The sequence below is a fragment of the Gobio gobio genome (genome assembly GCF_949357685.1).
Source record: "Gobio gobio genome assembly, chromosome: 25".
In the NCBI taxonomy this organism is placed as follows: domain Eukaryota; kingdom Metazoa; phylum Chordata; class Actinopteri; order Cypriniformes; family Gobionidae; genus Gobio; species Gobio gobio.
In genome coordinates, this window is record NC_137121.1 from 331,687 (window position 1) to 344,186 (window position 12,500).

General features: G+C 46.5%; 2 protein-coding genes across 2 annotated transcripts in view; one reads left to right on the forward strand and one right to left on the reverse strand.

The window, feature by feature from the left end:
* The window catches only part of LOC307121775 (uncharacterized protein), a gene marked incomplete at its 5' end in the record, with an annotated part of 194,234 nt that overhangs the window by 64,270 nt on the left and 117,464 nt on the right, over positions 1 to 12,500 (reverse strand). The gene's annotated exons all lie outside the window — the stretch shown is intronic.
* Positions 1 to 12,500, forward strand: part of LOC307121774 (cingulin-like protein 1) — a gene marked incomplete at both ends in the record, with an annotated part of 36,448 nt that overhangs the window by 5,469 nt on the left and 18,479 nt on the right. The window contains 2 exons of the mRNA XM_079809531.1: positions 5,962 to 6,069; positions 6,139 to 6,287. Coding sequence (XP_079665657.1) covers positions 5,962 to 6,069; positions 6,139 to 6,287 — 257 coding nt within the window. The remainder of the gene's footprint in view (positions 1 to 5,961; positions 6,070 to 6,138; positions 6,288 to 12,500) is intronic.

The window sequence follows — 12,500 nt, forward strand, 5'->3', positions numbered from 1 at the left end:
TCTTTTCCAGGGACGTCCATGCATATTTCAACAAGACAATGCAAAAGCACATTCTGCACACATTCTGCAGTCCTGGCTGTGGAGGAAGAGGGTTCGGGTACTTGACTGGCCTGCCTCAGTCCCGACCTGTCTCCAATAGAGAATGTGTGGAAGACCCCGAACTGTTGCCCACCTTAAGACTTGTTTGCAGGAAGAATGGGACAAAATTACACCTGAAACATTTCATCACTTGGTGTCTTCAGTCCCTAAACGTCTTTTAAGTGTTGTGAAAAGGAATGGCAACATTACAAAGTGGTAAATGCTTTACTGTCCCAACTTTTTTTGAAATGTGTTGCAGGTCTGAATGACAGGAAAGGATGCATATTTACAAATGACATGAAGTTGACCAGGCAAAACATGAAATATTTAGTGTTCATATTGTCTGCAATGAAATACAAGTCAAAGTAAATTTAGAAATCACTTCTTTTTTTATTTATTTGCGTTTTCCATACTGTCCCAACTTTTTCTGATTTGGGGTTGTATATAAATCCCTCAATGACCTAGGACCTCAATACATTGCAGATATGCTGATTAAATACAAACCCAACAGATCACTCAGATCATCAGGATCAAGTCAATTAGAAATACCAAGGGTTCACTCAAAGCAAGGAGAGTCTGCGTTTAGCTATTATGCCAGCCGCAGCTGGAACCAGCTTCCTGAACAGATCAGATGTGCTCCAACAGTAGCCACTTTCAAATCCAGACTCAAAACACATCTGTGCACATCTGTCCAGACTCAAAACACATCTGTGCACATCTGTCCAGACTAAAAACACACCTGTGCACATCTGTCCAGACTCAAAACACACCTGTGCACATCTGTCCAGACTCAAAACACATCTGTGCACATCTGTCCAGACTAAAAACACACCTGTGCACATCTGTCCAGACTAAAAACACACCTGTGCACATCTGTCCAGACTCAAAACACACCTGTGCACATCTGTCCAGACTAAAAACACACCTGTGCACATCTGTCCAGACTCAAAACACACCTGTTCACATCTGTCCAGACTCAAAACACACCTGTGCACATCTGTCCAGACTCAAAACACACCTGTGCACATCTGTCCAGACTCGAAACACATCTCTGCACATCTGTCCAGACTAAAAACACATCTGTCGAGACTAAAAACACATCTGTGCACATCTGTCCAGACTCAAAACACATCTGTGCAGACTAAAAACACATCTGTGCACATCTGTCCAGACTCAAAACACATCTGTGCACATCTGTCCAGACTCAAAACACATCTGTCCAGACTCAAAACACATCTGTGCACATCTGTCCAGACTCAAAACACATCTGTGCACATCTGTCCAGACTCAAAACACATCTGTGCACATCTGTCCAGACTCAAAACACATCTGTCCAGACTCAAAACACATCTGTGCATTTACTTAATGAGCTCTGTGCTTTGTCCGAACTGCTTGCACTTTAATTATGTGTTTCAATTTTACCCTGTTTTTATTTTTTGTTGTTTTAATTATACTTTTTATTTTTATGTTTTACTATTATTTATTTTGTTAAGGCTGTCTGGGGGGAAAAGGTTGAGAGAGAAATTGAAATCCCTCCGGCGTGAGGACGATCTGTGTAGATCCGCTCTGACGGATAGATCTGAGATAGCCCTGGTGCTTCAGTGGAAGATTTGTCTGTAAGGGTAATGTTTAAATGCACAGTTACCTGACAAATATTCTTAAAGCAAACCTGACTCTCCATTTTCTTCCACTCCAGATACGGGTTATACTATATATAATTTTATTTTTATTTTATTCACTTACGAATATTTTAATTTGATTTCTGTAAAGCACTTTGAATTGCCACTGTGTATGAAATGTGCTATACAAATAAACTTGCCTTGCCACTCTGACTGACACATTCAAGTCAAGTCAAATTTATTTCATCCATAAGAATGGAAATTACAGTGCTTACGCCCACCGTCATACTTACACACACACTACAAAATAATACAAAATAATAAGTTAACATTAAATACACACACATACAACTAACAAAGCTCTACAAATGTACGTTTATAGTGCTCATTGTGCTTGTGGTATGAAGGAGAGAGCATAGCGTTTAGTGTGTGTTGCTAATGGTCTTAACCGCCCACTGCGCTTCATGACCATATTGTCCAAACATGGAGAGGGTGACAAGAGTCCTGCATAATCTTAGCTGCCATTTTATCCAGGCCGTCACAGTATACGCTATCAATTGTAATTGTCAGCCCAGCCATTTTTCCTGCCCTTTTGTTCAGTTTATCAATCCTATTCTTCTCAGTAACCCCTGCATTCCCACCCCATCCCACAACACAGGAGCTCCACACACTACATATAACAGCCATAGTAAACATTTTCATGACATCAGAATTAACATTAAAAGACTGCAACTTCCTCACACAGCACAAGTGTGGACTCTATTGTCCAGCAGTGATGAAATATGATCAGTCCATGTCAGCTTATCATTAAAAACGACCCCCAAATATTTGTATGTATTCGCTCTTTCTACAGTTGTCCCTTTAATTTCCACTGCCTCAGTTTCTCTCTTATTTCTTCTAAAGTCAATCACTAACTCTTTTGTTTTCTTGACATTGAGCTCCAGAAAGTGACTGTCACAGTACTCAACAAAAGCCTTTATCTCTCTTCTACAGTGGCTGTCATTGTCCTGTTCAATTAGACCTAGTAGAGCTGTGTCATCTGCAAATTACACTACTTGGCATCTTGGATGCTGTGGGCGGTAATCTGCCGTATAAATAGTAAATAAGAATGGTGACAGAACTGTTCCTTGGGGAGAACCTGGTGATTTTTATGCTCGAGTTCACCTTAACAGATTGGGTTCTATTCTCTAAAAAATGTAAAATAAACTGAAACCCCTTGGTACCTTCATATTTATGAGCTTTTCAACCATGATATGTGGTTGAATAGTGTTAAAAGCTGAACTAAAATCATAATATAAAATGTTAACGCAACGCCCACTAGTGTCCAGATGTGTATAAATACGATCCAGTTTAAAAACAATAGCATCTTCTGCCCCCCCTTCCTTTCTGGTATGCAAACTGACAAGGATCAAGATATTTCTCCACATGTGGCTTTAAGTTATTTAAAACTATTTTTTCACACACTTTCATGGCGACCGCGGTGAGGGCCACCGGTCTCAGGTCATTCATACACTCCACTGCTCTCTTTTTGGGTACCGGTACGATACAGGATTCCTTCCATAAATCTGCAAAACATTAGCAGAAAAACAATAATTAAAGAACGTAGAGAAGACGCTGGCTTTAGGTGTAAGCCCATCAGGACCTGCCGCTTTGGTGGCCTTCAACTTTCTAAACATATTATACACCTCATGCTCATTAGTTTGAAGGGTATATTCTCCTTCTGGGGTGTTGGTTAACTGCTCTCTAAGACTAGTTCTTTCATTAGAAAAGTCAATTTTATTAAATCTATTAAAATAGTTATTTAACTCATTTGCATATTCCATAGACCCGTTTAGTTGGTGCCTTTCGGGCTTCCCTTTACCTTCATATCGTCTCATTAACTACATACCTTCCCACACCTTCTTCATGCTATTCTCTTTAAAATGGTTTTCTACTTCCAATTTATACCTATATTTCTCCTGTTTAATTTCCTTTCTAAGTTCTTTATGGACCATTTTTGATGACTCTTTGTCCCCCCTAGCAAAGGCTTTTCTCTTTTCCCTTATTAGCCTTCTAATCTTATCATTCATCCAGGGTTTACAATTTGCATACAGCTTGACCCTTTTCTGTGGGACAACCACATCAGTGCAAAAATGTAAGTATCCGCAAACAGACTCAGTAAATTCATTAATGTCCCTTGTAGTGTTCTCAAAAATTGCCCAGTCCGTTCTTTCAAATACGTCCTGCAATCTCTCAATCACATCATCAGTCATCTTTTTCACTGTGATCTTTCTTGTTTTCTGTCTCTGTACCAGCGGGATGTTTTTGGGGCATTGCAGCACCAGGTTATGGTCGGCTTTGCCTAAACTTGGCAACTTTCGGGACACATACACATCCTTGACTTTGGTGTAACAGTGGTCGAGGATTGTATCCCCCTGGTGTTGCATTTAACGTGTTGATAATAGTATGACCCACTGGTCTTTACTACGCAATGATTGAAGTCCCCAGTTATCATTACAAACGCATCCGGCGACGCTGATTCGATCCTGTGCACGGCCTCCTGTATTTCCTCAGCCGCTTCCTTAGAAGCATTCTTGTGCGGCACACACACCGCCACCAGGATCACGTGTGAAAATTCATGAGGGATGTAATATTTGACAATATTGACAGCCAGTATTTTGGCATTTGGAGAGCATGTATGTGATTTGATAGACATGTTGTTTGGGTGGCAGTAATCCTCATTAACGTAAACCATAAGTCCACCCCCTCCTTGCTGTCCCGAATCCGCTGTTCTGTCCCCCCAAAAAACTTTAAATCCATCGATCTCAACTAGTTCATCAGTATGATGTCTCGCAAGCCATGTTTCAGTAAATGCCATCAAACTTATGGATCTTAATTCATGCAAAAACATAACATTTGCTCTCAGTTCATCCATTTTGTTCCCGATCGACTGTACATTGCCCATGATCAAAGACAGAATATACGGCCGACATTTCCGTGATTTGAGTCTCTTTTAAACTCCCCCAGTCTAACCTCTTCTGCGCCTTCTTATCTCTTTCGGGATCTCTCGGAACTCTGCCAAGTTGCTCGTCGTACTCTTACGTTGTTCCAGCTCCAATCTCTCTTAGCTCCGCAATTGAGTAACAAACTCTCAAAGCCGAGCACTCACAATTATCAAATTACAAATTACAAAAAACTGCAGTAAGTATATACAGAGCAGCGACAATAAGCACTTATTGATGTCCATTGTAGCGTCTAAAAATAGCAAACTTTAAGCATAGTGACACGGGGGATAGCGAGGTCTGCCACAGGAGCAGCGACCGGAACCGGAAGTTCTCTTGCTCCCATTTTAACACACACACACTGACACACACACACACACTGACACACACACACACACACACACACACACACACACACACACACACACACACACACTGACACACACACACACACACTGACACACACACACACACACACACACACACACACACACACACACAAACAGCAGGACCAGCTGGAGTTTGTTTATTAGGCGAGCAGGGCAACCACCCAGTAGAGCATTACAATAATATAATCTACAGCCCGTGAACGCATCAACTAACTGTTCAGCATTTGTCATTGAGAGCATGTGCCGTAATTTAGAGATATTTTTAAGATGGTAGAAAGCAGTTTTACAGATGCTAGAAACGTGGCTTTCAAACGAAAGATTGGTATCAAAGAGCACACCCAGGTTCCTCACTGACCCCGAGGACAGAACCGCATCAAGTGTTAGACAGTATTCTAGGTTACTACTTGTGGAGCTTTTTTGTCCAATAATTAAAAATTCATTTTTTTCTGAATTGAGTTGCAGGAAATTACTGGTCATCCAATGTTTTATATCAGCTCTGCATTCCGTTAATCTTGTGAATTGGTAAGTTTCTTCAGGGCGTGAAGAAATATAGAGCTGAGTATCGTCAGCATAATGAAAACTAACGCCATGCTTCCTAATGATATCTCCCAGTGGTAGCATGTACAGGGTGAAGAGTAGCGGTCCTAGCACTGAGCCCTGTGGTACTCCATACTGAACTTGTGCTCGCTGTGACATCTCTTCATCTGGCATATAGCCTTTAAAATGAAAAACCTCTTCAAATATGAAATTAAACACACACTTAGTGAAATAAGGGAATTTATTACTTGATTTATTGCAACACGCTTAATAATTTCATTATTGATTTATATGTTTTAGTCTGTTAAACCCCTCCATGGTGATGTGTGTGTGTGTGTGTGTGTGTGTGTGAGACAGGTGGAGTTGGCAGACCCTCTGGAGGAGGTGAAGGATCTCCGAGACAGAAGGGCGGCGCTAGAGAGCCACGTCTGCCACTTACAGCAGCAGCTGCAGGACACACAGCAGGTGATCCGGTGATCGCGACCGCGGTCTTCAGCGGCTTCGGCCTCGTCTGACTCGTGTGTGTCTCTACAGAACCGCCAGAGTCTGCTGGAGGAGGAAGAGGAGAGAAGCGCAGAGCTGAAGAGACTCCAGGGGGCGCTGGAGCGGAGCGAACAGGAGCAGGCGATGCTGAGACACAAGCTCACCGACATGGAGAAAGAGCTGCAGACGTCACTCGACCAGTGAGCATCAGTTCCTCATGAATCAGCCGCTTTAGACAGTTCAGATCCACTCACAATGATCAACAGAACCAATCACACAAACAGAGATGCATTCACATTCAGCTGTGAAGAGACAGTAGAGTCATTATTCAGATCAACTCACTGCTGATTCAGTTCACTGCTGATTCAACTCACTGCTGATTCAGTTCAGTTCAGTGTTGATTCAGTTCACTACTGATTCAGTTCAGTTCAGTGTTGATTCAGTTCACTACTGATTCAGTTCAGTTCAGTGTTGATTCAGTTCCCTACTGATTCAGTTCAGTTCAGTGTTGATTCAGTTCACTACTGATTCAGTTCAGTTCAGTGTTGATTTCAGTTCAGGGCTTATTCAGTTCAGTGTTGATTCAGTTCCCATTCAGTCGGTCAACTCGGTACAACACATGACTATGGGATATCGCGCTCTAGCACCATCTGCTGAAGACACCTTTATTCACGCCTGAAAGGCCAATGACGCATGACGACGTGGGCGGGGTCACGACCCACAGCATATAAATGCAGTCGTATGCGTCATTCCCTTTGTTCTTCAGCTCTTCACCGAGCTGCTAGAACACCATCACGCCAGTTTTCTCGCAAGAAGGTAGCCCACGGTGGTGAATCTTGTGGAAAGGCACAGAAAGGAGAACGTTTTTAAAGTCCCTGTAAAGGCAATTCTGAGATTTTTTTCTAAACACATTATAAATGTTAGAAATGTATTGCTGAAACAAATTACAAAGACTGTGAACCATGTAGTACTGAATTCAGAAGTTAGACCGTTAAACAGTTTTTCACCGTTGCTGTGTTCAGGATTTTCTGGGCGGGGCTAAAACGGTGGCTCGATGACGCACTGGAGCCACCGAGCCTGGCTCCTCCCCTAACACGATCATAACTAGAGCACATTCGCATCAGTTTGCCCGCTCGATCGCGAGTTACTGTCAGTACTGTTAGTTACTATAGTCTACAACTTACAAAACAGCTTGCAAAACAAACACGATGATCAAGAAGAGGTGGATTAATTTTGTGAACAGCCATCTTGATGGAGAGCTGAGGATCACCACCGACGCCTGCCTCTGAGTCTGCAGTGACAATACACCGGATCGTTTTACAGGCTTTCACCGGAGACAACTGGGATTCACTGATAATCCGCTGCAGAACCGACTATCACCCGCCCCGGCCTTAGTCCTCCCGTCCCGCCGACATCTGGTGCGTCGTGATCATAGACGCTCGTGATCAGTGAGTGTTGTCTTGTGTGCTACTGCAGCTTTCCCGCGAGTGGGAGTGGTTTCAGCACCGACAGCAGACACACCCCCAGCGTTTGAGAGCAGAGAAAGCTGCTCATTTTTTGAAGTTTTTGATAAGCTATTTTATGTTCTTGGCGGATTTTTTAATGATTCAAATTTGGCTGGGTGGTTAATAACACATTTATCTGTGGTGTGAGAAACTCAGAACACATGTTTAGTTTTGACTTTACAGGGACTTTAAGCACAAGTTTAGCATTGCTAACAGAAGCTAAAACTTTTTTCAGGAAAAAAAAGAAAATGTATCAGCACAGCAAAGGTGCTTGCCCCTGTCCAATGACATGTGGGTATATGCTGTCAGAAAGAGATACTCTCGAGCACTGCCCGGTGTCTCTGGGGATTGTCCATGCTAAGCTGGCTCTCTCCAACCCCGGGGCATGTGTGGACTGCGGCAGCTCCAACACTCGACACTCGAGCGGCGTGTAGCGTTTGTTGAGCGTGTGCTCGGTGGGGCAGTGGCTAGAGATGGTCCACTTCTGTCCTCTGGGGCTGATCCGGATGCGGCGATATCCGTTTTTGAGGAGGCCACGGGATCCTGGGCTGAGCGTATGGAGGCTAATGATGGTCTGGGTGCGTTCGGCATTGGTCCTCTAGTTGCTTCGGAAGTTAATCAGGGGTTTGAGGATGATGACTCTGTTTTTTAGCTTGAAGCGGGCGAGGAATTCTCAGACAAAAGTTTTCAAGCGGAGAAGATCATCGCTTCCTCTTCGCCCATCGAGGCGGCGGATGGGAGTGAGGTAATGGGGGATTCTTTCATTGAGCTGTGTCAGAGAGCGGCAGGAAAGCTGTCCGTAGAATGGCCAGTCTCTCCCCCGATTCAGAAAAGCTTGCGCTTCGGGGGGTTCTATTTGTCTCCGGTTCAAACAGTGGTCAGAGCACGCCTGCCCCTTTACCCGGATTGTATGGCGGAGCTTACAGCTTCATGGCCGAAACCCATGTCCCCTCCTCCGGTGCCGGGGGCAAATAAGTTCACCGAATTCGAAGGAGCGGGGGCAGCAGGGTTAGTGTCGGCTCCCCCGATGGAGCATCCGCTTGCTGTGTACCTAGCTCCAATGCAGAATAGTGGGATCGCTGGTACTCCGATTCTCCCAACGGGGCCATGCAGGTTCTCGTATAAACAGCTCAGCAGGATCTATAGTGATCAGGCTTGCACGGCCAGAGCTTTAAATACTATGTTCTTGCTGCAAACGTATCAGGCTATCTGTTTGGGGGAACTGAGCGAGGCCACATTAGGAGGTAGGCCATGTGAGGGGCTTATGGGAGAAGTTCGGTCTACAGCCGACTATATACTGCGTGCAACGCGTTGCTCGTTGGTGTCTTTGGGCCATGCGATGGCCAGTACAGTGGTCGCTCAGTGCCATCTGTGGTTAACGCTGGCGAACTTGCCTGCACGGGACCGGAATGCTTTTCTAGGTGCAGCGATCTCCCCGACGGGTCTTTTTGGAGAAGGTCTAGACACTTTTCAGGCACGATTTGAGAGCTCCAAGAAGCAGGCGGAATCGCTGAAGGGGTCAATGCCTAGAAAGTTCAACAGACCGACGCAGTCGGGGGCACAGCCTGGTTTTAGAGCGTCTTGTCGGCCGCCACCAGCTAAGAGGCCGGCTGCAGCAACAGCGCCGAGACCTGCTTGGGAGGCTGGGCGAAAGCACGCACATCCTAAACAGCAGGCGGGGTCGCAAAAGAAGGCGAAAGGGAGATATTTCTCTGCAGGAAAGAAGAGGCAGTCGGATCCCTAGCTTGCAGACGAGGGAGGAACGTCGGTCCAGGGGCAGCCGCTTTTCTCTCTCACTGACAAAGGAACCCTGCAAGAGAGCGGATTCAGCCTTAAATTTATCAATAAAGAAACTTTGTGTTTAGCAAACAATGCCTCATGTGTTGATTTGTCAGAGCAATCAGAATGTGTTGGAACCACTAAATTCACAAAAAGGGGCGGGGGTTCCCAGGCGATGCCAGGGATCCTCGCTGTCAGCCTCGAGCGGTGGCGCGCATGCGCACTAACACCGTGGGTTCTTCGAACGATTCAGTGGTTATCGGCTGCAGTTCATTTCGCACCCCCCCCCAGATTCGGAGGTATAATTACGGCTTCAGTGTCAGAAGAGGCTACCTCTGTGTTGAGGGAAGAAATTCGGGTTCTCCTGGAAAAAGTGGCAATTCAGGTGGTTCCACATGGGAGAACGGAGGAAGGGATTTACAGCCATTATTTCCTTCTCCCCAAGAAAACTGGGGGCTTGCACCCTATCCTAGATTTACGGCAGTTGAACAAGCACCTCAGACGTTACAAGTTCAAAATGCTTATTGTATGTCACCTGCTATTCTCTCTGCGTCCCCGAGAGTGGTTTACATCGGTGGATCTGACCGATGCATATTTTCACGTCACAATCCACCCAGAACACAGGAAATCACCCAGAACACAGGGAATTCCTGAGGTTCTCCTTCGAGGGGACTGCATATGAATTCCAGGTCCTGCCGTTCGGGCTGTCCCTCGCGCCCCGCATATTCACGAAATGTGCAGAGGCAGCGTTGGTTCCACTGCGTCAGCAGGGCATGAGAGTGTTCGCTTATTTGGACCTACTCCTGGCCGCAGACAGCAGGGAACAGGCGGTGTTACACACATAGGCACTTGTCTCCCATCTACGAGCTCTGGGGTTTTTAATAAATCTCAAAAAGAGCTCCCTGGTTCCGTGTCAGCGGATTACATATCTTTAGAGATAGATTCAGTACAGAACACAGCTTCCGTACGGAGGGCCAACCAGTCAGTTTCGGAGGGGAATGCGAGTGAGTTTCCGGACAGTGCTGAGACTGCTGGGGCTCATGGCCTCAATGATAGCAGTCGTTCGGCTGGGTCTCCTCTGTATGCGCGTGTTCCAGAGATGGGCGCTGGGCACTGGCCTGAATGCCGCGCGGCATTTAAACAGGCAAGTGACGATAACGCCGAATCATGCGTTCGGGCTCTGATCCCCTGGGGAGAGCTACGTCACGTGTAGTGGTGACAACAGATGCATCACTGCTTGGATGGGGAGCCCTGTGCCAGGGGAACTCCGTGAGAGGAGAATGGTCGGCAGCGCAAAAAGAGCGTCATTTAAATTGTCTGGAGTTGCAGGCGGTTCATCTGGCACTGAAACACTTTACTCAGCATTTGCAGGGCAAACACGTGTTAGTCAGAACGGACATGACTTGACCACTGGGGTGGATGCCCTGTCACATGTATGGCCCAAAACCTACTGCATGCGTTTCCCCCGGTGGAACTGATACAGCCCACTCTAGACAGTCACTGATTTTAGTGGCCCCTCGCTGGACGGCGAGGACATGGTACGTGAGTATCATGTCACTGCTGGTAGGGACACCGTGGTGTCTTCCTCTGTGCAGGGACCTGTTGTCCCAGGCAGGGGGACAGGTTCTACACCCTCGGCCGGAACTCTGGTCTCTATGGGCCTACCCGCTGAGAGGGAGAATCTAATGGCAGCAGGGCTCCCAAGTAATGTCGTGGCCACAATACAGAGCGCTAGGGCGCCATCGACAAGGGGGCTTTATGCATTGAAGTGGCGCATATTTGAACAGTGGTGCGGTCGGAGGTATTTATCGCCATACCAATGTCCGATTGCGGGGATATTGACTTTTCTCCAGGAATTGTTGGTCCACGCTGAAGGTCTACTTGGCGGCCATTTCGGCCTGTCATGAGGGCATTGGTGGTGCTGCGCCGAGCGCGCACCCGCTGGCTGCTCGGTTCCTTAAAGGGTCGCGACGGCTAAAACCTGTTACGAAGTCGATGGTGCCGCCATGGGACCTGACTGTGGTTTTGGAGGCTATGGGTGAACCTCCGTTTGAGCCCTTAGAAGCTCTCGATCTGAGGATGCTGTCTTATAAAGCAGCTCTACTGTTGGCACTTGCATCAGCAAAGCGTGTTGGTGATCTTCAACATCCCTCGTGCTCCAGTTTGCGCTGGATGGGTCAAGAGTGCTGTTGCGTCCGAATGCGCATATACACCAAAAGTCATGTCAGGAGCGTATAGTGCGGTCTCGTTTGAGCTGCCCGCTCTATCAAACCTTTCGATTGACTCGGAGGAAGAAAGGAGACTCCATGCGTTGTGCCCTGTGCCAGTTTTACACAGGTACATCGAGCAGACGCAGGCTGTGCGTACATCTGACCAACTTTTTGTGTGTTTTGCAAAACCAGTGGGAGACTGGTGGGACCCCTGTCTAGACAGCGTCTTCCACATTGGATTGTGGAGGCGATTGCAATTGCATACAAAAGTAAGGGGTTAGCTCTGCCGGCACGAGTACACGCGCATTCCACAAGAGGCATGGCGAGGGCATGGGCGTTGTTTAGAGGGGTGTCTGTAGAGGACATTTGGGCATCGCAGCACACGTTTGTTCGGTTTTACCGACTTGATGTTACTGCTACGTCAGTTGCTCGGTCCAGGCTTACCACAAGGGCTTTAAGCCAGGGCCCATCACTCCCTTGAAAAAAAAAAAGGGATGAAAGGTGTGGCGGTGCTGGCATTTGTGTTCTAGTTCAGCGACTTGCGGGGCGTGAATATATGTCCCATAGTCACGTGTTGTACTGAGTTGACCGACTGAATGGGAACGTTGAGTTATGCATATAACTACTGTTCCCAGAAGGAGGGAAACGAGGTACAACACCTCAGGGCCCCACACAGTCGGGGCTCGGTGAAGAAGCTGCACTGAACAAGGGAAATGACGCATACGACTGCATCTATATGCTGTGGGTCGTGACCCCGCCCACGTCGTCATGCATCATTGGCCTTTCAGGCGTGAATAAAGGTGTCTTCAGCAGATGGCGCTAGAGTGCGATATCCCATAGTCATGTGTTGTACCTCGTTTCCCTCCTTCTGGGAACAGTAGTTATATGCATAACTCAACTCTCAGTGCTGATTCAGTTC